Source organism: Patagioenas fasciata, chromosome 2 (assembly GCF_037038585.1).
Source record: "Patagioenas fasciata isolate bPatFas1 chromosome 2, bPatFas1.hap1, whole genome shotgun sequence".
Lineage (NCBI taxonomy): Eukaryota > Metazoa > Chordata > Aves > Columbiformes > Columbidae > Patagioenas > Patagioenas fasciata.
The window spans coordinates 120153403-120178787 of record NC_092521.1 but is presented as its reverse complement, the minus strand read 5'-3'; the positions used below and the strand labels follow the sequence as shown (position 1 = coordinate 120178787).

General features: G+C 42.0%; 1 protein-coding gene across 3 annotated transcripts; it reads left to right on the top strand.

The window, feature by feature from the left end:
- The first annotated feature begins 4907 nt into the window (after positions 1–4907).
- On the top strand, positions 4908–22187 carry FKBP9 (FKBP prolyl isomerase 9). 3 transcript variants are annotated; one of them, XM_071804836.1, is made up of 10 exons: positions 4913–5326; positions 9051–9196; positions 9787–9976; positions 10613–10758; positions 11974–12163; positions 14478–14623; positions 15856–16042; positions 17912–18057; positions 19087–19250; positions 19645–20491. In XM_071804836.1, the coding sequence occupies exons 1-10, from the start codon at positions 5064–5066 to the stop codon at positions 19669–19671; spliced, it is 1605 nt and encodes a 534-aa protein (XP_071660937.1). In that variant the 5' UTR covers positions 4913–5063; the 3' UTR covers positions 19672–20491. The 3 variants fall into 3 exon arrangements, with proteins under 3 accessions (XP_065687174.1, XP_071660937.1, XP_065687173.1); XM_065831101.2 differs by lacking the exon at positions 19645–20491 and adding an exon at positions 20534–22187 and having other exon boundaries at positions 4915–5326; XM_065831102.2 differs by lacking the exons at positions 19087–19250; positions 19645–20491 and adding an exon at positions 20534–20705 and having other exon boundaries at positions 4908–5326.
- The last annotated feature ends 3198 nt before the right edge of the window (positions 22188–25385 follow it).

Genomic DNA, 25385 nt, shown 5'->3' with positions numbered 1-25385 from the left:
AGTGTAATTAGTAAATAGTTTGGCGTGGAGTTGTCTTGCTACGATTATTTGTTCACTTCTAGGAGCGTACAGACGGCACCAGTCACAATGCAAACACAAACGAAGGAGTGACTGATGCCTCAGAAGTGTGCAATCCAGGCTTGTGCTTTTGGCAGCTGTTTACCTGACAAACAGGAGCCACATTGGCAGGATACACCAGCCAAATGTCATCAGTCCTCGCGTTCGGCTGTTGGGAGCTACTGCCTCATCTCTGGTGGCGACGGCCCTTTGTAAGCGCTGTCTAACCCGTGTCCGTCAAAATGAGCCGGATTTGCTAAATCACTCCGATAATAATTTAGCATGGCACATTTGGAATGACAGGCTGAGAAGTACTAATTAAGACAGCTCTGCTGGTTTATCTCATTATGCTGCGACCTCTAACAGGGGAGCTGCTTGGTACCTGGGGGCAAGTAAGACTTTCTCCTGGCAGGGCAGGAAGATGGTAGAGGTTCACAGTGTTACCTGCTATTTGTTTGACTTTCACTAGAACATCCGTGGTGGGTGGAGTAGAGATAAGCTGAAGACAAATTGCAGTAAATCGGTGATTTAAAGTGTACCAATTTCTTTCATGCTCAAAGCACTTCTGTGTTTACTGCTGGAACCGCTACCAGTAATAAACCAGAATAAATTCTGCATTTCAAATAGCCTGCTGATGTGACCGATAAGCCAGCATGACCTGCTGTGAAGAGCTCTGTGTCACAGTATTTCTTATGGCATCTTACCAAGTAAGATGCCCAAGTCACCTGGATCAGGCATTTAGGGTCATGTCAATCCCTCATGAGTTACACTGTTGACAGTAAATTACACACAATTAAATTATGTGTAGCTGATAGAATTTGTATTAAAGTTATTTAGGTACAAAAAGCTATTTCAGGTTGCAGGTGCTCTGAATTTACCATGTAGCAGCATAAAATAAAAATAGTGTTTGTTCAAATTGCTATTTACTAAAACCAGTACTTAATGAGAGTTTTTTTCTGAATTTACTTTAGCCATATTTAATACCTAAACCCAGTGTTGATACACTGTGCTTCTGTGGTTGTTTGACAGTATGTGAAGATCTCCACAAACTTTGCAGATCTCGAGGAGAAATGAGCGCTGAGTTATAATTGGAGTTTTTATTTTCCTTACTTGAAATTCAACTCAGCAGAGGGATCACTATGGTTCTTTCACATTAGGTGTAACCCAAAACTATTCTCTAAAGAGCTTGTTAGGAGTTTGAAATAAAGTACATACAGAGGTGAACAGCTGTGGAAAACTGCAGAAGGTAAAAATAATTCAGAGTTCCTTCACACAACCCCCCTGTAGATTATACAGCCAAAAACAGCATTATACTGTGATCTTTCTGAATATTACTTACATGATTAAAAGCAGATTGATTTTTTTTAACTGGATTTTGTATCAGTACAAGCTGTGTTTCCCATAGCTCTCACTTTTTGCCTTCTAGTATCTGAGTTATCTCTCAATTTGCTTGCTGTAATTTCAAGGTATCTGTAAGCTGCCACATTTGACATATTCTTTCTAAGAAAAAAAGGACTACCTCTGTTCTTCTTGATCTATAATTGATATTTAGAAAACATTGTATATCTACTCTATATTTTTCTGTCTCAGTATGCTGCCTTTTTAGAAAAGCTCCATATGAAAACACAATACATACTTCAGGCATCTAAGGCCTATAATCTTAGCTGTATGATGGGTAATTGAGAACAGTTGGTGGTTTAGCTCTGGGTAAGTCCAACAGCTACTCAGCAGAATATTTCACTAGTCACAACCACTTGCCTATGATTCTCCTATGTTTATGTAGCCGAATGTGTTGCAAACATTTCAATTTACATTAGGCCCACCATCTCATGACTGCCTGGCACTTGGCTTCAAGCACATTCCAAGGAGTAAAACAGCATCTCAGGTTACACTTGAGGCATATCTTGCCTACCTCAGATTCAAGCTGAAGCTTTAGCTCCTTTTCCCATGTTACCAGAAATTAATCTTTACGTGAAATGACTCATGAGCATGCTCCTTAGCTTTCTTCAGTGTTTCTGAGACATGATTTGTAGGAGCAGTGTACAAAGGAATTTTCCTATCTACCTTCTTGGTACTTGAGCTCTTGAATTTCTCCTCTGTGTGACAAGCTCCAATAGTAACGCTGCAGTGATGATACACAGGTAAAGAATGAGAGCTGGCATTTTACTTCCTTGCCCTTCAAAAGATTTGGGAACAGCATCAAATCCTGGAGATATTATTTAGTTTTATACAGCATAGCCAAAAGCTAGGAGGACTGCAGCCCCTGGAACATTACATGAAGCACATAGCATCCTCCAAAAGAAGCTGCAAAGGCACAAATCCCAGCTCCTTAATCCTCATTTAATGTCTGACCTGTGACATTCCTGAAAGCTAAGTTTTCAGAGGGAGAATGGATCTTAGCTGTACTGTGTTTTTAAGCCTGGGAAGGATAATCCTCCCTCCAGGACTTGCTTCTCTACAAGCTTTACACATGTCTGTGCTTATCTCCCTGCTCACACTGCAGTAGTCATCGCTGTGTTTGGGCTGACTGAAGAACAGACTGACTGAAGATCTGATCCCCAAAACGCTTCCTGGGAAGGAAGCTGGGTTAGTGTTTGAACAAACCAGCCTATAAATATGAATTTGTTTTGTTTCTATGCGTGCTTTGAAAAAATAGCAAAGTGTTAAAAATGATGTTTCTAAGGAAAACACTGGACAGCTTTTGCATTCTGCTACCTTTGCGCTCCCCAAGCAAAACTAGAAGGACAGAAAGCAACGCGCCTCCCTGGCTGACAACTATCCTGATCTCGGTGTGTGCTTATTGAGAGGTACATGGTGCATCACCTGCGCGGAGAATGGTGTGGAGGCATGAAGCACGCAGGTTTGGTAACAGAACAGACACATGGCTCTTTTAGGAATTAATATAAACTGGTACCACTTAGAGCAGTCTTGAGGCAATGTTAATGACATCAGAAGTGGAGAATTGTTATTGACAGAGGTGATTAATAATGAGTACACAACTGCATAAATAGTGAGAGTCCAAGGAATTGTTTTGGAAACACAGGACTTCTTAAATAAACGGGCATAAATAAAGACTGTGTCACTGCTTGGCAAAAAGAAGTGCCAGATGCAGGTTAAGCTTTATCTTCATGTTGGTTGTATCAACATACTCCAATGGTGAACTATGAGTTCTACTTAAGAAAATAAAGTGTGCCTGTATCAACTAACATCAAAATGGCCTATTTAAATCCAGGCAACTGTCAATTTACATGGCTCGTTTAAGGGATGCTTTGCAGGGCTGATTTGGAATGTGCAGGGTGTTTGTTGTTGCAAGGAGGATGTGATTTGTAACTGCAAATCTGGTTATCTTTAAATAGCTGCCCAAGTTGCTAACTTTTTTCACTGGTTACCTCATTGAAGAGCAGCCGTTTCCCAGGAATGTGTCAATATTATACAAGAGTGTTTTTGAAAGTACTTTAAAAACATTTAATTTGGCTGCATCCTTTCTGATGCCGAGGCGATACAGCTCGGTGGTGGATGCACAAGGAACAGGCAGCTGGGCCCATGAGCTGTTCTCTCCCTAGCTGCGATGCTCTGGTGTTTATCAGCTGCCATGATTTTAGTGGTTCCCTTTCACAAGTAGTTCACCCGATTGCGAGTTGTGCTTCTGTACTAATTTATCAATAACAAAATCTTATCATCAGTGTTTCTTAAATAAATTATATTCCTAGGTGTCTCTGCATTTCCTACTAGTCATTCTGAATCTGCTGCCATAAGATTCACTGCTTTTTTAAAAATATGCTGTTAAAATTATCTTGCTCAGAGTTTGATGCTTCACTTAGCTTTTCCATGCTTCTTCACTGCAACCAGTTAGAATAACCAAGGACAAATGAAAGTTCCTCCTCACTGGGGTGTGCAAGGTCAACGAGAGTGGTAAAGGGGACAACTGGCTGATGGGGACTGTGATTTCTCTTGGACGCTACTGTCTTACTGTGTGCTTTTCGTTTTTTTGTGTGTATCATTTCCAAAGTTTCCTCGACAGGCTGTTGCAAATACCTGTGTCAGCACTGGTGTACATAAAGCAGTAGGTGCTGTCACAAACATGTATCTTTTGACTTTTGATCAAAAACGGAATATTTGCAATTGAATCACAGAATCACAGACTGTCAGGGACCTCAAAAGATCATCCAGTCCAATCCCCCTGCCGGAGCAGGAACACCCAGATGAGGTTACACAGGAAGGTGTCCAGGCGGGTTTTGAATGTCTCCAGAGTAGGAGACTCCACAACCTCCCTGGGCAGCCTGTTCCAGTGTTCCGTTACCCTCACTGAGAAGTTGTTTCTTCTCATATTTAAATGGAACCTCTTGTGTTCCAGTTTGTACCCATTACCCCTTGTCCTATCATTGGTTGTCACCGAGAAGAGCCTGGCTCCATCCTCGTGACACTCACCCTTTATATATTTGTAAACATTAATAAGGTCACCTCTCGGTCTCCTCCAAGCTAAAGAGACCCAGCTCCCTCAGCCTTTCCTCATACGGGAGATGCTCCACTCCCTTCATCATCCTTGTGGCTCTAAATCTAAAGTATTCAAAGTCAGGCAGATGAAGAGCCTTGATGCCTCCTGTCCATCCCGGGGCATCCAGCACCGCTCCAAAGACCTTCTGCTCATCCGCGGCTGGGGTTACGGGCGGGCCGGAGGGCCGGGGAGGGCGTCCCGGGGGCAGCGCCACGTCGCACGGCCGCGTCCCCGCCAGCGCGGGGAAGTAGGGAAGGAGGGACGGGCAGGCGGGGCCGGGGAATGGCGGTGCGGGCGCCGCTCCGCTCCCAACTGGGGCTGCGCAACCCCGCGCCGCGGGTGGGGGGAGCCGGCGCCGAGGCTGCTCCTCCTCCGTCCCGGGTGGAAGCGCTCCATCCACGTTTGCAAGTTTGCAGCGGCAGGAGGAGGAGCGGGAGGGCCGGGCCGGGCCCCCTCCATCCCTCCCCTCGCCGCCTAGAGCACCCTGCGGCTGCCCCGCTCCGGGCCCTCCATGGCGGGGCCGGCGGCCGTGCGGTGGCGGCAGCGGCGGGGCCCCGGCTGCGGGGCGCTGCTGCTGCTGCCGGCGCTGCTGGTGAGCTGGGCGGCCTGCCAGGCGCCGCCGGTGCCCGCCGCCGAGCCCCCGTGGGACGGCGCCGACATCAGCGTGGAGCGGCGCTTCGTGCCCGAGAGCTGCCCGCGGGCCGTGCGGCCCGGGGACTTCGTGCGCTACCACTACCTCGGAGCCTTCCCCGACGGCGCCCGCTTCGACTCCAGGTCTGGCTTGCGCCCGCCTCGGGGCTTGGCTTGTAGCCCCCGCCGGTTTCTGGTTGCAGCCGCCTCGGGGTTGGGTTCGTGGGAGGGTGCTCTTTGGAGAGAGAAGAGGGGCGAGCCGTGGTGTCCGCCACGGGAGCAGTTTTGTGGATGTTCGGAGGTGATGGTGCCGGGTGGGGGCCGTGGTTGAGGCTCAGTTCATGTCGTAAGCAGGCTAGCGGCAAGCTGGGCAGCGCCGTACGAGCAAGAGCGTAGGATGCACAGACCGCCATGGGAAGGTGTCTTTGAAGTGTGAAAAGGCAAAGGCCGGGGGTGTGACTGCTGGGGACTGAGGGCAAGACCTCTGCTGTGGCTGGGTCTAGTTCACAGCAGTTCGTGTGCCCCGAGGGATCCCCATCATGGTTTCCAGCCGCTACTCCAAGGCACTTTTCTGCTCCAAGAGTCAAGACTGTGAGGGTGTTTGGTTCACCTGGTGAATGGGAGCACACGTAATATTGCAGTCAGGCACAGTATTTAGTGATTTCCTGCCTGTTTCTTGCTGTATGCTTCCTGTGTCTTCTCCAGGCTCAAACCTACTAGAACGCAAACATAGTTGAATCATTACTGGAAATACAATAATTATCAGGCTGTGCTTACATAGAAATTTTTGGATAAGTTACTCTTGAATAAATGTGACCTATGTACAGTGAAGCGTCTGGCCACTTTCCTGCTGTTATTTTGGGATCAAGAAGCCTAAATAGTGGGATCAGGAGATTGTGAAGGATGCCGATGCTGCTGACAGCTTATTTGTTTTTTCTTGCTTCATTCATCGCCACTGATCAAAGTATTACTTGGAAAGAAAAAGCAGAATGTATTTTCAGTAATCCCGCTAATCTTCCTTGTGCTTCAAGGAAAATCTACAGCCTTAGGGAAATAACTGTCTTTCAAAATAAGCTCAGCTCTTCCTCTGGAGCTGGCTGTGCTTCAGTACGTCGTCAGTGCCATTTGACCAGCACGTCTATGGATGAAGTGTGGGATGCAGTAGCTGGCGGTTCGGCTGGCGTTGGTGCAGTTTCAGTGGAAAAGCACAGCAAGGGCAGTGAACTCATTGGATGTTCACAGCCTCGGCAAATAAGCCTTAGCTGCAGATGTGAGGACGCACAAAGAAAGGCAGCATCCTCCCTGCTCGTTTTACAAAAATGTGACAATTGGAAAACCAGCCATGAGTTCAGAAATGTGTTTCTGATTTCTGCAGATACATCCTGGGGCTGACTTGTGCACTGAGTTGTACCAGCAACTTTTTGCGCAGAGGCAGGACACTTTGAGGGGCTTCCCAGGAGTTGCCTCTGGTTTAATTACAATTTCGTTGTCATTTGGCTCTGGATTATTTGGGGCAGGAGCACGCTGTGCATAGCTGGACAGCATTTATCTCTTTCTGTCATTTAAATATCAGTAAATAAATAACAGTTACGATGGTCTAACCTGAGTATTTGCATGGCCATCTTCATTTCAAAAGGGTGCAAAAAGTCAGGTTTGTTCAGCTTGTCCTTTTGTTTTTTTCCTAGATGGCAGCTCCTGTTCAGCTACATTTTTGTTATTTGCTAACTGGGATATTTTTAAAAACTGATGACAGTGGTCTAACATGTTAAGATAACGGAAAACTAGGAGATTTTTATGTTCTGTAGGTTAATGTAAGAAATACTTTGTGGAGTATTTGTCATGAAACCTTTAATGTTGCCTGCAAACAAGTTAAACATATTCAGTCAATTTATACTAAAATTAGCCTATTAGAAAGCCCGTTTTTCTACCTGTCAGAGTTGCTACCTGTGTTTTTTAAAGTTTAGGAAAGTGCTTACCAACATTAGTCAAACACTGCTATGAAGTCAGTCTAGAAAATAATCCAGGTGTTGAACTAAGGGCAGTTTTATTCTGTTTCTTCTTCACCTGCTGAAAATGTTCTTGAGGTTTGAAATTATTTTTCTGTATTTGCAAGTAGAAAGTAGTAATGCAGCCCTTCTTGTAATAATCATGACTGTTGCATGAATTAACCAATGTGCCTGTTTATTGTTTTTTTTTCCCCATCAGTATTTGCATTTTTATTTCTGTGGCCATAAAATGCCTTGCATTTTTGAGTCTGAATTTAATTGCCTAGTCATCTGCTGTGAATTGGGTAAATTCCTCTAGTAGATATTAATTTTGCTTAGTTTTCAGGAATCCACAAAGTCAATCCTGCAAAGATGCGTGATGTGTTCACTGCTTTGTTCAACTCTCTGCTTAGCATCAATGTTTTTTTAATTGTAGGTTTATTTTTGGCAAAAAAAAAAAGCTCTTCTGTTGTAAGTCCATCCCGGATGTCTTACCAATCTTTACCAATTGCTACAAAATACCACTTTTGGGGGTTTCTTAGAATCTATTATGTTATTAGTCTTAACATCTCAATTATGATTTTGTGTGTGTAACAGAATTTGTCAGGAGTTAATTTAAATGTTTTCCAGCCTTGCCTGGGAGTAGGAATATTTGTGCAAGCGAAAGTGAATGGTCTGTATAGAGAGCTGTCTGTTTTAAGGGAAATGTTTGCCAGAAGAAAAAAAAAAAGATGGAGCAAACAGAGGGATCACTCAGTAGAATATTTGAGGGATTCAAGGCTCTGGGACTGTTAGGAGGCTCAGTATGTTGTGGAAGTGATGTGTACAGTCTTCGAAGGAAAGTTTGACATAATTTCCCTGGTGATATCTGGCTATTGGCTGCTTTCCAGAATATTTTAGCAGACAAAGAGATACAAGCCTTTTTTAAAATTGGTATTTTTCCAATGCTGCCTTTTATCAGGGTGGGAGGAGGGAAGAAAAAGTCCTTTAAATTATGAAAGGAATTTCAGAAAATCAAAGCAGTGAAAGCTTAGAAATAGACATGAAGTGAAGCTTTTACATTATGTTTCTACAGTGATTAAAAAAATTAAATAACAGCAGTAATTCAGGCATGGCAAAGCGGGGTCATTGTGCAGTTTTAAGGTGGTCAGACTAACCGTGTAAGCTAATGCTAGTGTTCCACTGTGGTAACACTGCTGCTTTCTGTGGAAAACTTCATTGTCATTTAAGCATAATCTATTTTACCTTTCAAATGTTTATACATTATCACAGTGGAAGATGATTTAGCTAGCTACCTTGATTCTTGGTCTGGCAAACTTGCTAATTAAAGTACCTCTTTATTTTTTGCTGTTTAAATCTTCATGACGTGGGAGCTGGGAATGTGGAGAATAAGCAACCAATTGGAGAAAATAAATAACCAATTGGCAAATCTCACAGATATTACCTGAAAAGGCATCTTTTTCCCTTTCCTCTTCTCCCACAGAGAATCCCCAACTGTGATGTTTTGTGTTGTAAAACGTATGGACCTTGTGTAATATTTTTGTGGTGTTACTCACCGAAATCAACATGCTGAGGTCCTACTGTGTATAAATATAGCTACTCCTACATTTTTACAGTCCTAAAATTACATTTGACCCTTTGAAAGCAACCGCCAGGCTGATGTGGCTCCCGGTGAAAACGAGTTTGACACCCCTGAGATAGGTGGTGAGCAGTGAACAGGAGAGCTGGGTTGAAATCTCAGCAACATTTGGATTTCCCCCATCTCTCAGCAGCTGTCTCGGGGCAAAGTTATGCTAACAGCGCAAGAGGTTAAACTCCCCAAAAAATAGTGGGATGGTGGGTAAATGAACCGCTAACATTTTTGCCTGCTTTTCCACCTCTAGCTATGACAGGGGATCTACGTTCAACGTGTTTGTGGGAAAAGGCCAACTTATTGCTGGGATGGACAAAGCTCTGGTCGGAATGTGCGTGAACGAGCGGCGGTTCGTGAAAATTCCCCCCAAACTCGCCTATGGGAGCGAAGGCGTCCGTAAGTACAGCAGCGGGCCAGTGGATTGTGCAAGTTGCGCAAGTGATTTGGCAGAGTCAATAGGAAATGTGGTCACAAAAGAGCAGGGTAGAAATTGCAAGCAGTGAACTTCACAGAGGTTCTCCCCTGCTCAGGGGTGTTCGTTAATCCTACAGCCTCGCTAATTGCTCCAAGCTCCCTCTGTATGCTGAAGGAAAAGATCGTAGCAAACCTCCAGCGAATTAACCTAGATACTAAATTTAACTTTATTTATACCTACCTCACTGTTAGTGATTGTGTTTTTGCATTGCAGTGGTGCACAAAGGTCTTGTTGGTGCCCAAAGCAGCTCTGCTGTACAGACTCTAAGGGAAAACAAGTGCTAAATCAAGATCAGTTTGCCTGATGGACATATTTGATATCAGTGCATGTTGCCAGATTCTCCCCCTTAGGTAGTTGCAACAGTGACAAGGGGTCAGGGGCATGGACTAAGTTGTCCCTAAAGTGGTTTTTTGTGTGTTTTTATTTAGAGTATGTGTGGATTCATTCTCTTTTTGACGGTGCCCTGTAGAAAAAGGGAAATAAAACTGGTTGTGTTGTTTTGCTGCTGCAGCTGGTGTGATACCCCCCAATTCTGTGCTCCATTTCGATGTGCTTCTGGTTGATCTCTGGAACTCGGAGGATGAAGTGCAGGTTCAGACTTACTTCAAACCTGAGAAGTGTCCTCGGACAGTCCAGGTGTCTGACTTCGTCCGATACCACTACAATGGAACATTCTTAGATGGGACTCTGTTTGATTCCAGGTATGCAGCTGGGTTCTGTGTCTTTTTGAATTTTAACAGGTATCTCCTGTCACTTAAAACCATCAGTTACTCCCCCTTCAGTGGTGTAACAATTAATGTTAATTGCCCAGAAACATAGGAAATGAAAGCAAACATCATAACTGTCAGAATATGGAGCAGCAGTACCAATAAAACAGTACATTATTTCTGCATGGATGTTACCAGCCCAGATCATTGCCTGTATCAGCTAAAAAATTCTATAACCACTGCAGCATAGCTATTTGAGTTAGAGACAAGTTTTATAAATTAAGCAGAGTTTGTAATGAAATTGATCTACTTACACCTTCATACTGGGATTTTAAGTTTACAACATGTGTATTTCATTAAAGTTTGATGGAAGATGATGCTTTAACATCAGCTGCCATTGTGTTTGTGAGCCAGTTTTCAAAAGCTCTGTTAGGTTCCTGAAATAGCTGAGCACTTTGGAAAACACTGCCCAGCCTCCCTTGGTAAATCGAGGAGCAATATTTTTGGAGCAACAAGTGATGAGTTATATTGTGCATAGCATGTGGCTTTTGAGGATTGATATTGTTGTTTCCTGTGGGTGTTTGACATTTGGTTGTGGGTTTATTTATTGGTTTGTCTTTTCATTTTTAGCCATAATCGGATGCGAACTTATGATACCTATGTGGGAATTGGGTGGCTGATTCCTGGTATGGACCAAGGTCTCTTGGGAATGTGTGTAGGAGAGAAGCGCATTATCACCATACCACCTTTCCTGGCGTATGGAGAAGATGGAGATGGTAAAAGTTATTCTTTTTTTTTTTTTTTGTAATCCAAGTCATCCATATTTTAAAACAAATGTGTACTTTTTGTATTTTAAATTCATGAACAGCATTATTACCCATTTCAGACAGATCTAACAAAGTGATGGAAAGAGAAGTTCAAAATGTATTATGTACAGGATTAGACTGATTAGAAGGTACAAGATTTTTTTGAAAAAAATTCAAGAGTAACTTACTTAACAGACATATTGTTGATACAGTTGTTATCTTTATATGCTGGAATTTTGTTTCATTCAGAGAATATAATCTGTGATTAATATCTAGTGGTTCCAAAAATGTGAAGTCAGGTGCCTGTGTAATTCTTCAGTGACTGTCACAGAGAGCAGAAAACTTGAAAAAAGAAAAAAGGTATTTTTACTTCTGGTTTTGTTGTTCTTTTTGCAACCAGTGCTCTAGTAATAATTTCAAGATGGATTAGTTGTCCTATGAGACTATATGCAACCTGCAGGTCATACATAGAGGTCCCTGTGTTAAAGAGGGGGCAGTTAGGTATAGTTTGGGACCCTTCCTGAAATTCTTTCTCTACTCTAAGGATCTGTCTGTGGTGTACAAGGTTTCATACCCCTTCCGTGACTTCATTACCAGGAACTGTGATAGTCATCTTTGTGGATAACACAACTTTGTGGAGTTAGGTTTGAAAATTTTGTAAGATCTTGAGCTCATTGGTTCTCAGTCAGAGCAACCCACCCTATGATTTGTTTATTGATGGAAATGTACTTTTTCACTGAGATACCCAATTTACCCTCATTCACCTTCCATCATGAGGTCTCCTGTTTTGATACTAACAGTATGGGAAGAGCCTATGTACCAGATTTGTATTCTGATGGTTATTTTATGCACTTTCATGAAGTGTGTTGGAAATACTGGTAGACTGAACCATGCAGCTCAGATGGAGCTGGCGTATATTGACTGAGGTGGGTGTTGCTGAAGAGGCGCTAGTTTTCACATCGCAATAGGAACAGAATGAAATAATTGAGTTGGAGAATTGAGTGACAAACCCACACATGGAACAAAGAACGACTGACTAGAAGCAGATTACGCCAATTTATTTTGGGAAGGGAGGTGCCTGATATTCGGCAGTAGGTTATAATACTTTTCTTCAACAAATGTGTTTAAGCTCCTTCTAGAACACCTGCTATTTCTTACCAGTTTTCTGCTCTAACACTTTCGTAGGTAAGGAGATCCCTGGCCAGGCTTCCCTTGTCTTTGATGTGGTTTTGCTAGATCTCCATAACCCCAAAGATGGCATTACTATTGAGAACCAGCACGTGCCTGAATCTTGTGAGCGGAGAAGCCAGACAGGAGACTTCCTCCGATACCATTACAACGGCACACTTTTGGATGGCACATTGTTTGATTCCAGGTAACCAAACCCTTCATCCCTACAGATCCCATTTTCAGTTGACTCCTCTGTCCTGTCCGTAATAGACCCAGATACAATTATTTGCTTTTTCTTCCTTTTTGATTTTTTTTTTTAGTGGAGTTGGAGTCTTCCGTTCTTAAAAAAACTCACAGAAAATTTCAGTATGGGAAGACAAAGACCTATTTTGTGTTCTGACAGTGTCACAGACGCCATCTAGGGGTGGTGATCCACCTGGTGAAGCTGTGTATGCTTTAGACATACATACCTGAAGACTCTTTTCCCCGTAGAGTTTCATCTGCCAAATAGGAAATACTGCTGAAGAGAGAGAGAACATAAATATGATTCCCATTTTATGTCCTTGGAATTTTTAGTCAGTGTGCTAGTGGCTAGTTTGAGGTTAATCTCAAGACAGTCTTTCCATTTGTACTTGAAAACTGTTCGCATTTTGAAGGTTAATGTCTTTTCAAGACTGAATTCAGCAATAAGGCTTCTGTGATAAAGGAAGAGGGGTTGCTGTCATGTCAGATTCAAAACTCTCTGGGTACATGAGCCTTATATACAGAATTATCTGGTGAATAATAAATATCCTTGTAGCTTCCCATCTCTTTTGTTAGCTCTTTAATGAGCAGTACTTTACTTCCACACTCCAGCTTTTGGAACGCCTGGCACAAGCAGCTAAAAGGAGTTGAAGATCAGCCACTGTAAAATGTTTTACAAAATAAACTCATGGAAAAGTGCTTAGTATTACTATAGCTGCTGCACGCTGAAGATCAGGATCAATTTGCAAACGTAAGCCGTGTAGTAGCCACGTGTGCCACTTCCCATGAGGAGGAGCCAGGGAATTGTATCTCGTGTAATTGAACTGAGGTGCGGTGAGGCTCAGAATCAACCTCGACCTCCCCGCTCAGCTGCCCAGCTTGGTGGGAGGATAGAAAGCAGGAGACCTGCATCAACAGCCATCACTGTAGACCTTAATTCATAGCTCATGGAAATCTGGAAGTTAAGAACTTGAAGCTTATCCACAGTGCGCCCAGAATCTCTCTCTTTTGAGATGTGATCATTGTCAGTAGTAATTAAGCAATTTTTGAAATGGCTGTAATATTTATGGAAGAGTTGTTGTCAGTAACTAGTAATAAATGCTTTATAGACAGCAGCCTCTACATCACTCCGAAGTGCTGATCGTTGTTAGAGGGCTTGTTCATTAGAGCATCATATCCTGGCTTCCTGCAGAATTTACAAGAAAGGCCAGTATCTAACAGGTATCTATGAAGAAACAGAGCAGCTAACAATAGTTATTGAAAGCCTTGGAGTTGTCCAGGAAAAAAAAATCTCACTGTTGCAGGAGGCATGCCAAAAGCACTATGAATGTCTGAGGTCAAGAGCTCTTATAATATTTTCCTTCATCCTTTTTTTTCTTTTTTTTCTCTGCAAATATTCGGCTTCAGAACTGCCCCTGGGCAACTCAGTCAGGTCTATTTGGACTTTGAGCATTTGAATAAACCTCTAAATTACATCAGGGTCTGTATTGGTCTTGCTGTTTCCCAGAGTTACCTCATAAGGATGGCCTTTCTGACTTCCCTTCTTTGGGTCATGCCTTCATATAGCATGCCTTGAAGAAAGGCAGAAGACAGACACATCCTTGTAATAAACATCATTTGTTGTTGTAGGCTTGCTTTATTCTCTTTAGGTGCTGAAGCAGATCCTTCAACCTACGTAAAAGTGATTGGCATAGTTTGGAACAGAGGGATAGTATTGATGCTGTTTTGTTGTCATGACTCATTTTAATTCTGTGCATCCCAAGAGAACTGATTTATCCCACCTCCTGCTTGTAGTAGTCGAACTACATAGCTGTGGTTGCAAAACGAGATAACTGAAGAGTGTCTCATGCAAATGAATGTAAGCTATATCTAGTTGATAAGCACTTAGTAAAGTAGAATCGGGGCAGAGAAGAATTTGAAGGAGAAAACTGTTTTTTTTTTTTTCAGTTACTTACCAAAGCATGTTTTCTATTTAGTTTAAAATCCATAAATAGGTGAGATTTTGTTTCAAGATATAGTAGAAATGTATTTGCAAATAAGCTGTTCCCTAGTCAGGGTCCCAGTACTGGTTAATAAATGACACATGCATCACTGACTGATGAAACCTGGTGGCTTGGACTCATTGAACATGGTGATTGCATTGTGGCTCTCCGGTCCTAATTAATGACTGTGTGTTTGGCCTTAGCTGGTTTAAGAATTGTGTTGCAGACCTATTGCAAGATTCTGTGTTTTCTTGAGTGCACTTGCCACTGCTAAAACGGAAATATTTTCCGTAGCTATTCACGGAATCGAACATATGACACCTATGTCGGGAAAGGTTATGTGATTGCTGGGATGGATGAAGGTTTGCTTGGTGTGTGCACTGGTGAAAAACGAAGAATAATAATCCCCCCTCATCTCGGATATGGAGAAGAAGGAAGAGGTGAGCTTGACTTTCCATTCAAGTCTTCCATAATTAATGATGTTGCCTTTATTGTTTAGTGCATCTCTGTGTAGTTCAATTTTTTTGGCCTTTGAAAGGCTTATGAACTAGTTCGTTATTTGTTGGGCATGCAAATGACAGGATTACACCCAGGATTTGCAAAATTATTTTAATTAGCTAAATAGGCAGGACAATAAGAATGCAGAACAATGTCACATGTAATTGGTGACCTGAAATTATTTGGATAATTAGTGTTTCAGGCAGGCTGGTGCTTGGTGACCTGAACTCATTTGGATAATCACTGCTTTAGACAGACTGGTACTTGGATGCCAGGAGCTTCGCAGCATGAGATCGTCCTTCCTGTGTGTCTTCACAAGCTCTCTATGCTGAAGGAATTCATCATGTTAAATTTTCTTCCCTATTCCTTCCACAGCCACAGGTTTTGTGGACTCTTAAGCCACCTGTGGATGCATGTAACAGCAAAGTATCTGTGTATGTGTAACATACAGTTTGGATTCCTTTGGGAAAACTCATTAATACCCAAAAAAGATTGCTGTGAGAGGTTGAATATGATAACCCTTCCAGCTTCTAATTTTATGGCTCATGTTTCAAAAAGTACCTTCTGAGATGTTACTTGGAAAAAGTGAGGTAGAAGAAAAGCTCTTCTGGGAATTTAAATTCTATGCTGTTGATCTGGGAATTAGGCTAAAAACCCACTCCTGGTTCTGTATGTGTCTATCGATCCTGGTAATGCGATTGCACATTATCCTGGGAAGCGGGGAAGAAATTGCTTGCTATCAGGATGTTTTAATGAAACATAACCTTTCAGACGTAATGGCATTTCTTGAAGCTTGAGAAGTCCTATCAGAGTTTTGATGATCAATAATAAATTGGTACATGAAACAGAAGTCAGTCATTTAGGATGGTCACAGGAAATATGTGGCTATTTCTGCATCATTTGCCTATTCAGAACAACGGAAATTTTTACTTCAGTGTTGAACCAAGTGCATGTTTAGTGCTTTGCCACCAGTTCTTTTTCCTTGCATTGAATGGAACTTGCATCTGTTGCATACAGAGGAGATGTAGTGCTCCAATTCTGAACAAGAAGAGCAAAATGACTCCGCAGCACCCGCAGTTGGAATATGTACTCCTACAAGGTGCAGTACCTGGTCCTCATAAGCCTGTTTGGGTTCCATTTCTTCCTTTATCTTCCTGATTTGCTCCCTATTTAGGAAAGATTCCAGGATCTGCAGTGCTGGTCTTTGACATCCAAGTGGTTGATTTCCACAACCCCTCAGATTCGGTCAGCATTACTGTTAACTACAAACCTTCCAACTGCACCGTACTGAGTAAGAAGGGAGATTACTTGAAATATCATTACAATGCTTCGCTCCTGGACGGTACTTTGCTGGACTCGACGTAAGTATATCACCTGATAGAGAAGATGTCCTTAGCAGCTGTGGAAGTAGAATGAATTGCCTGAAAGCAGGCTGGCATGGAATAAAGAATTTTTAAGTGAAAAACTGAGTACTGATATAGAATGTATTTTTCTTTTTATGTCCGCCTGCCTAAGATATATAGGAGGAGAAAAAAAAGAGACAATCTATTATAGAGTGTTGAGGGAACTGGGAGCAAAGATGATGGAGGAGTGTGGTGGAGAAAAACAGATGCTACAGGTGTAGTGATGAAACAGGTTGTTTGCATGGCAGTCTGTTTACATGGGCTAATTCAGGTGCCTTGGCCACTCATACTAGAACAACACAGGGCTCTGTGTGAATGAACTGTCCAGGTGGATTCAGTTTCTTGGGTAGGATTTGTGCCCTGCCCTGATTCAGTGCTCCTGAGAGAGATCTGGCACAGGTACTTCGTGTAGTCTTGTTAAAGCGTGATTTTTAGTAAATGATGTTTTATTGTAAATGTATTTTGTAGTAACCAGTCACCATCGTGTCTGTACCGCACATGGGTACTAGTTTTCCCGTATTGTTGTGTTGTGGTGTGTCAGCATGGAAAAACCATCAGACGGCTTGATCTTGACTGTGATTATAGTGTTCCTCTTCCTCCTTCCTGTTGACAGTAGCCCTAAGAAGGAAGCAGAGGTTGCTCCAGTCTGTCTCTTGTAGGACTAAAGTGAACCCATCGCACTCTTTGCTGCAGCTACAGGAATACTTCTGCCTTTGTCTTTTGAATTGTGCAAGTCATCTCAATAACATTTTATTTTTGGAAGGGAAGTTGGGAAGAGCTATTTTTAAACAGGTTATAATTAACTTAGGAAGTAGCTCATAGGTTTCACAGTGTACACAATAGCTTGCAGAGCTGAAAAGCTGGCATACATTGAAGCGCGTGCTGCGATGCTGTAGGCAAGTATGTATGCAAGTAATGTGTTTGGATTCAAAACACCTTTTATACGGCAGGAATGCTCAATTCCCATTTTGCAGCAGGAACCAAGGGATGTCAAGACTGTGTTATTCAAAACAGTTTATAGAGAATCAAAGATCATAAATCTTGTGCTGCTAATGTTAAGGCTGACCTCCCAGCCACTGGATTGTTTTCTTTCCAAATAATATTCTGTTGTACAAGCATGTCCTGCAGTGGTACAGCCAAGCCAAATAACCCAAGAAAGGAGACCGACAGAAGAAAGAGTCCTGCTGTTGTGACATATATTGAGTAAAAAGTCTTAATGTTGCATGCTCTGTGTTTAGAATCACAATACATATTTAACTCCTGCCATTTTAACCTGTGATAAGCTCTAATTTTAGAATTGAACCACCAGCAGCAAGGTATAATTCAAAATATGGTTAAATATCAGTAATAGTAGTGTACTTCCGAGCTGTCTCGGTTAAGTGACTACTACGTTGTAGCAACTTCATAGCGACTGATTTCAGTAAAGGGATGGCTGATCCATATGAATGCACCCACATCCATATAGGTTGGTAGTTCTGGGACAAATGTACATGTGGAATTTTTACATCTGCTAAAAAGTCCAACCTCATTAGTTAAAAATATGTGAGAGGCAAATGCCCTTATTTTGAGATAAAATACGTTTGGGGTTTAATGATTTTAATTAGATTTCATTCAGGAAGCCGGTGAATTTAGTCCCAAAGGACTTGTCAGCAGGACACTTCTGTTTGGTGTTGGCTGTAAGTTGCAACTGCTTGGTAAAACAGAGCATTAGGCATGAAGTTAATTTTTGGCAATGACAGGACACTAACTAGAAGCTGCTGTTTTCAACAGAAATTCTGTATTATATGTTGAGGGGTTTTTTTTGTCTTTCTCCTCCCCCCTCTCCAGACACAGCCTTGGCAAGACCTACAACATAGTTCTGGGATCTGGACAGGTGGTGGTGGGGATGGACATGGGCCTTCAAGACATGTGTGTTGGGGAACGACGAACAGTCGTTATTCCACCCCATCTGGGTTATGGAGAAGATGGCGTTGGTAAGTGAGTGAAACCTATTGCACATCCCCTTAGCATCTCTTGAGTAGCTGAGACATGAGTTTGTGTGTTTTGTTACTTGCTGTGCATGAGGACATAAGGTGACTGTCTCTTTTGCAGTTTGCTCTTTTCCTTATAAATTTTTAGTAACAGGATTGGGGACAACAATAGTAAGAAGAACAATATATTAATAGAAGTGACTCATATCTCAGTATGTGTGGTTGTTGCTGTTCTTCTGGGTTAAAAGACTTGAGGAAAAGGAGTCTTGTTGGGAGACCATCAAGATCAACAAACTCCGATATGCGTGAAACAGTTGCATAAGTTGCTGTTTGTCAGGCATCATGTGTCAAGCTTAATGGAGAATCAGTTTGAGATAAGAGATAAAGAAGCCTTTTCACTTACACCTGTCTTCCATGAAAAATAATTAGTATTATATATGGAACGTTTTATATTATTGTATAAAATTATATAGTTATATATAATAAACAGAACATTTATATATAATAAATAGAACATTTCTTCATAACATAAAAAATCTGCTGTGTTAAAAAAACGTTATAAACGTACCTGTCATAGGCATTTGCCATCATTCAGATCGCGTTTGATAGACATGGTCTGAAACTTTGCATGAGTGTTGGTGTTCTGGTATATACCCAGATATCTGAAGAGATTGCTTGTTTGCTACTAGACAGAAATCAGAGTTGATCTCAGTTTTCCTTTTTGAGAATAAATTAAACTCCTTCTGTGGTTTTATTGGGGTAAAATCCCAAGCTGTGGTAACACCGTTGAGTGCGTCACTAGCACCTTGATACATCATGTATGGACAAGATAAAGAGAAATTGATCAATTTGTGCAGTTTTACCTTTATAAGTAAAAAAAATGGATGCAGTTTATGTTTTGGTCACCTCTGCAGAGATGAACAGGAAGATTTGATGGGCTTGGGGATCGCAGTAGCGAACCTGTTGGAGCAGGAAGACAAATTTAATTATGGATTAAAAGGAAATACCTCTCTTTGCTATTTGTTGTGACAGAAGGAGAAGTGCCTGGTAGCGCTGTCTTAGTTTTTGACATAGAACTGCTGGAACTGGTGTCTGGCTTGCCTGAAGGGTACATGTTTGTATGGAATGGTGAAGTCTCTCCAAATCTTTTTGAAGAAATAGACCAGAATCATGATGGAGAGGTTCTTTTGGAGGAGGTAAGCTGAGGCAATGAAGACACTTGCAGTAGTTTTCTCCTACCACCAAGAACTCAGGTGTTGAAGAATGGGGTCTCTTCTCCCCCTCTTCTTTCCCTCTTCTCCCATGGTGTTTGTTATCAAGCTAACAGAAAGGCAGCATGTCAGTTAAAACATTGTTATTTAGCTTTAGAGATAGAACCAAACATAAAAAATAAACAGAAGACTGGTTATTCTTCTGAAGACCATTTACTATTGTGGTCTCTGGCTGTGAGATGCCTTCCAGCGTTTTAAAATGCCAGTGGGGTAAAATCAAAATCTTGTTTTCCCTCTTGCTAGCACTCTCTTCCACCTTCTTGTTTTCCTTCTTTCTCCATCTCCTCTCTTGTGTTTACCTCCACTTCTGTCCTTGCAGAGAAGAAAAGAGCTTTTATCAGTCTAGAGAATGAGCGTGGTGGGATGTGACTGTTGATATCCACATCCTTCTGGTCACCTGGCCAGCAGCAGAGGGAGAAGCCAAGGCGATATGAGAGGATGCGTGGCCTAAAAGGTGTAAATAAATGTCAGCGGTAGCTCTCATTGCTGGAGCTCATTTAACAGGTAGTGCCAGAGATAACAGTAATTGAAAAAATTGTGTTTGATCGTGCACTTTCTGTTTTTGGCAAGCCAGCAGTACGACTTCTCTCTGTTGTTGTCTGATTACCGTGAACAACCTCAGAATATGTATAATGAAAAGGATTTTTAGGGAACACTAACCTCGTAACCTTGCAACCTTCCCCACCATGGAGTCAAGTGGAAGGCATAATGCCTGAAGCTACTTCAACGAATCTCATGGTATCCTGATACTTAAAGTCTCTTTTCCATGTTTCATTCTTGTTTTCTTATATGTTGTTCCTCTTAAGATGCAGGTGGAGGTCTGTTTTACAGTGTCAGCTTCTTGTACCGGCATGCAAAATGAACCTCCTCTCTCCATATAGATCTCTTCCTATGTCACACACTCTATTCAAGTCATGTTCCCCCTGAATTATGAAAAATAACTTTGTTATGGGTCCAGGACCCACTGGAATAAGTGAGGAAATCCCTGTTGAGCTCCACAAAGTTTAACCTCATGTGTCTGTCCTAATTAGTCTGACTTAGGTTGGAAGCTTTATAGGATAGTAATAGTGTAGTTCTATATATGCTTAATAGTAAGCAGTAAAATGCTAAATAGTCAACAAAAAATAAATGCTACTTTTGTAAATACACTTAAGTTTTAAAGGTCTGCTCCATTGTGAGCTGCTTTCTCCTCCTTTCTCTCCACCTAGTTTTCAGAGTACATTCAAGCTCAAGTTGATTCTGGCAAAGGAAAATTGGCTCCTGGTTTTGATTTTGAAAAGATCGTTAAAAATATGTTCACCAATCAAGACCGGGATGGAAATGGTAAAGTTACCGCTGAAGAATTCAAGTTGAAAGACCAAGAGGCCAAAGAGCAACACGATGAACTGTAAAGAAAAAGAAGAGGAGTCCTGAGCTGACCTACTGTTTGGACGTGTGAACTGGAAGAGGTTTCGGCAAGCGTGTTTATGGAAGGTGAGCACCCAGGTGGCCTGTGTCTGCCTGTGCCTGCCTGTGCCTGTGTGCTGGTAAGCTGTTAAAACAGGAAGAGAATCGCACTTGGAATTGTTGGTGTATTTGACAAAAAGTATTAAGTGCCTCAAAATAGGATGTATAAATGGATAAAGGGTGTAGTGCCACATGTGGCATCGTGAACCATGTGGTCGGTTTTTATGCTAAAGATTAGAAGTCATCATTGCACAATACTCAGTCACATGGATGGATGGATGGATGGATGGATGGATGGATGGATGGTAGGGAGGAAACTTACCGAGTACTTTTAAGAGTTTTAAAAAACCTTCTGTATGCAAAACATTTCTGCTGGACGTCAAACCAGAAAATATTCCCCATGAAAATAACTTGTAAAAATGATTGAGCCCGCTTCCTTTCAGAAGGCGTGAGCACTCTTTCCGATAACTGAACAAACTCATACGAATATTTGCCAGCAGGAACTCTCATTTGCAAATTGGAGAACATGCAGATGACAGCTATGCCATTGCAAAGTTTCCATAAGCTGTGAATTAAACAGCCCTAGAATTCTAACTGCGTGTGTTGGGTTTTTACCTTATGAATAAAAGTTTACTGCCATCGGTATTGTATTTAATTAATAACCTTGGCTCTTCTTGCTGGCCTGTTGAAACAAGTTTTCTGATCAGTGATTCCCAAGCCTTTCTAGTTGCAACCTTATTTATAGTTTTGTTAGACTTTAAATATTAGTATTATGGGGTCCAAATGCTGTCTAAATGCTGGATACAGTTGTTTTTATGTTGGGCTTCTGCATCCTATTTTGGGAATTGTTAGGCTAAGGAGTAAGTACTTAGAGCTTATGCTGCAGAGCAGCCTGGCGTGGCGAACAAACAAAAAGACAGTGATAGAATCAAGGAACAGACCCGTCAGTTTGTGTTTGCAAATATTCTGGCTTATCCCTCAATACCAAATCATCCCTGGGAGAGCTGTTTAGGTTATGTGAACTCCCAGGGCAATGACCCACTAGATCTATAAATGTAGCAGGCTGCTTAATAGAAAATACACTAAACAGACGCATTTTTCTGCATCCCCCCTCAGTACACTCCGTGTAAAGAGCACAAATACGTATAGTGCGGCACTGTCGGAGAAGTAGAAACGAGTTATGTTGCCATTACCAGCTGCGTGCCTCGTTCCTTTCTTTTCTGAATCTGTACATGTGGGTTGTAAGCTCCTCTTTTTAAATACTGATATTTCAATTGGGTGAAAACATTTTGTATTGGTTTTTAATACAGTTGTTATAGAAAGTGCAGTGAAATATTTTTTTGAGTTTGATACCATTAAATGTTGGATAACTGATCTTTTTGTTAAATAAAATGTTGATCAACTCTTACTGTTAAAGTTTTCTTTTCTTCTTGGCATTTTGATGAGTGGGGGATCCGACTAGAAGCAAAACCCCTTCATGCAGCACATGGCAGCCCTATCACGAGTGTGCTCAGTATTGCTATTGATCTTCAGGGGAAGATATTTCCAACTAAGATGATTTGATTCAAAATGATTGAGAATAACAAACCACAATACAAGATTTTGCTTTTGTACTTCACACAGGTGAAGTGAAGTCATTCTTTGGCTATAGGGTGAATTCCCCACATTCCCCATCCCATGTTGCCATCAGGTGTGGGGGTCAGGAGGGTGATCGTTCTCTCAGCTGGGAGCTCTGAGTCTCTCATTGAAAAAACATTTTATGTAAGAAACGTTTCATTCCCCAGGCCAGTGAAAACAAACTCGCTGGGCTTTATATCTGAGATTCTATGTTTTCACTTCATCTGTAGCTCCAAAACCACACCTATTGCATGTAAAATGCTGGATATCTGGTCTGTTTTGGGCCTAATGTAAATACAGGCCCTTTATACCAGATGTAAACGTTGTGGATATCAGCAGTGGGCACTTGCGATCCAAAGGTTTACGACGTGAACGGCTCATCGTGTGAAAGCAGCATTCTTGGAAGACTGCAGCACAAAATTTTCCCTTTTGTGTCTTATTTGGAAGTAGGTTGCTCGCTTGTCACGGGTTCAAATGTGTCACGTCTGCACCCTTTACGGAGCTGAGGAGCAAGAAGCCAGTTGTGATGGGAGTGCTGCCAGCAGCAGTCCTCAGCCTGGAAACCACTCCTTGCTCTGTTCTCACACGTACCCCAAAATCCAGGATTGTTTTATCTGAGAAAATCTTAGCAAACAGGTCATTCTGCACAGAGGATCATTCCACATGGTTCCCAGGAGGTGGTCTGAGGAGGTCCTAGTAAATCAGGATGGTGGAGTTGTCCTCCAGAGCAGATGCAGGACAAAGAGCAGCACCATGCAGAGAAGTACAGTCAGTTGGTAATCCCAAAGATCTTCATGCTGAATTTTCTTGGAAGTGCACATCAGTGATGGGATAGCAGGTACAACTTCAACGGTGCCGCCAGTGAGAGTAAGTACATCTGGAATTCTCATTCCATTGCTCCCTAGGCCGTAGCAAACATGGCTTATGATCCATCTAAACGACTTTTTTCTGTCAAGAGGAAGTTTTTGTTACCCCCTCACTTCATCCCCCCCTCAAAGTCTGGAGATGCCATTTTGGAAATAAGAAATGCAGCTTTGGGGGAAAGCAGAGACTAAATGGAAAAAAAAAAGCTTAAAAAATATTATGTTTGCACTGGGCATTTACTTGCACAGACGAAGGCAACAAAGGCAGTTTACCCTACCTGGCTGCATTAGGGTAAACTGCATAAAACCCAGAATTTTTGATGACTTATGTAGACCAGACCCTGTCAGTTCTTTTCCTTCCTGTGGGCAGCTGTTGGCTCCTCCTTCAGTGGAAGGCCCAGGGCTGCTTTCCTTCTCAAAAAAGGGTTGCACTTAGGTCAGATGCCTCTACTCACTGTTTCTCGTAGTGAGTGGCAGCCCATGGAAAGTGAGGGCAGTCTGCCTGCCAGTGAACCAAACTGGGGGTGAGGGGGAGCTGGCTGGGAACTCAAGCCATGCTGGTATGGACTGGGAGAGCTGAGCACAGCCCATGAACCCGCGTCTCCAGTGACAAATCAATCCCTCTGTGTCACCATCCTGTTGGAAGGGGTGGTCCGCGGTGGATATAGATGTAAGGGAAAGATTTTCTACCTCAAAGCATAAAATAAATGTTTTATGCAAGTGTGTACTTCACTGAGACAACTTGTTTAGAAAAGTAGATGATAGGTCTTTACGGGTCATTAGTAGCCGGATGAAAAGGGATGGTTGGGCTAAGGAGAGGCTCCCCCAGGGTCAGAGCGCTGGTGCTATTCTCAGAGCGGGGCAGCTGACTGGGGTCAGGCAGCGGGCTGATGAAAGGCAGCTGCCTGCAGTCAGGGCTGGCAATTGCCTACTGGATTGTCAGAGGCTTAGTGGAAGAGAAAAGGAACAGAAAAATCCAGGTATTTATAAATATATTTTCTGTGGGATTTTTCTGCCCTGATTTGACCAGAGATACTTTTTGCTGTATAACTCTGGATGTCTTAAGTATATTTAAAAAAATTTTTTTTTGAAGTTGTTGAACTCAAATGTTATTTTTTGTGTGTGTCTGTGAAAAAAACAATATTTATTTGAGCTTAATAATGGCATCTTTAGCTAGTGCTTGGTGCAAGTTTTTGGCTTGGTTCAGGACTATCAGTGTTTGACAGTAAGGAGACATTTGAGCTGCCTGCAACACCCTCTCAGAAGGAGGAAACATTTTTAGCTAAATAAAGGTCCTAAATACTTGACCTTGGACATGTGCTACAGACAGAACAGATATTGTGAGTGTGTGAGGGGAAAAGTAACAAATTAACTTTGCTTATTCCTTGCCTTTAACTTCAGAAATACCCTTTTGGCTATGGGAAAATGTTCTGGGAAATGTATGATACCTTTCTTTCCAAACTGAATCATAAATGAGATAAACTTTTTGGGTTGTAAAATGTTCTGATTTAGAGATTGAATTTAAAAAAGACATAATGCGAATAGTGTCTCTCTCCTGAAACTGAGTGCAGAATCTGGGTGACATTTATTAGAATTAGACTTGCTGGAGAAGGATGATTTAACCTGTAACTGAGGTGTTAATTTTATTTGCCATTAGTTTTGTTCATGGTTGTGGAGCAGTGGCTGAAAGTATCTATTCTTATTTCTAGACAACAGACCAGCACCAAAAAGATGGAATTTGATAAAGTGGATAATATCTACAAAAGCATCTTGTGTTTTCCCTTAACTACCTTATCAGCAAGAGTTACAGTTGGCAGTGAGATATGAGATGATGAAAGGATACTGGTAATCTGTGTGGCATTATGTAGGTTTTTTTTAAAATCACACCTCCTGGTTCAGGTTGATCATGTAAGTAACTGTTTTTTCTAGAAAGCTACACGTATGCCATTTCAGGAAGTAAATTATTTGGCATGCATAAAATTAGTTCTGTCAGATGACTGCAGTGTGGCTTAGTTGCTCTTATTTTCCAGCAAAGGCTCCCTGCTCTGGCAGACACAGATACACAATCTGAGACTGACAGGATTTAGTGACAGAAGGAGAAAACATGCTGGAGATTTTAACTTACCTGCCTCCT

Coding starts and splice junctions, on each gene's coding strand:
- FKBP9 (XM_065831101.2), top strand. CDS start 5,064: ATGGCGGGGCCGGCGGCCGTGCGGTGGCGGCAGCGGCGGGGCCCCGGC. Junction 18,058..19,086: donor TTATGGAGAAGATGGCGTTG/GTAAGTGAGTGA, acceptor TTGTTGTGACAG/AAGGAGAAGTGCCTGGTAGC. Junction 19,251..20,533: donor GAGAGGTTCTTTTGGAGGAG/GTAAGCTGAGGC, acceptor CTCTCCACCTAG/TTTTCAGAGTACATTCAAGC.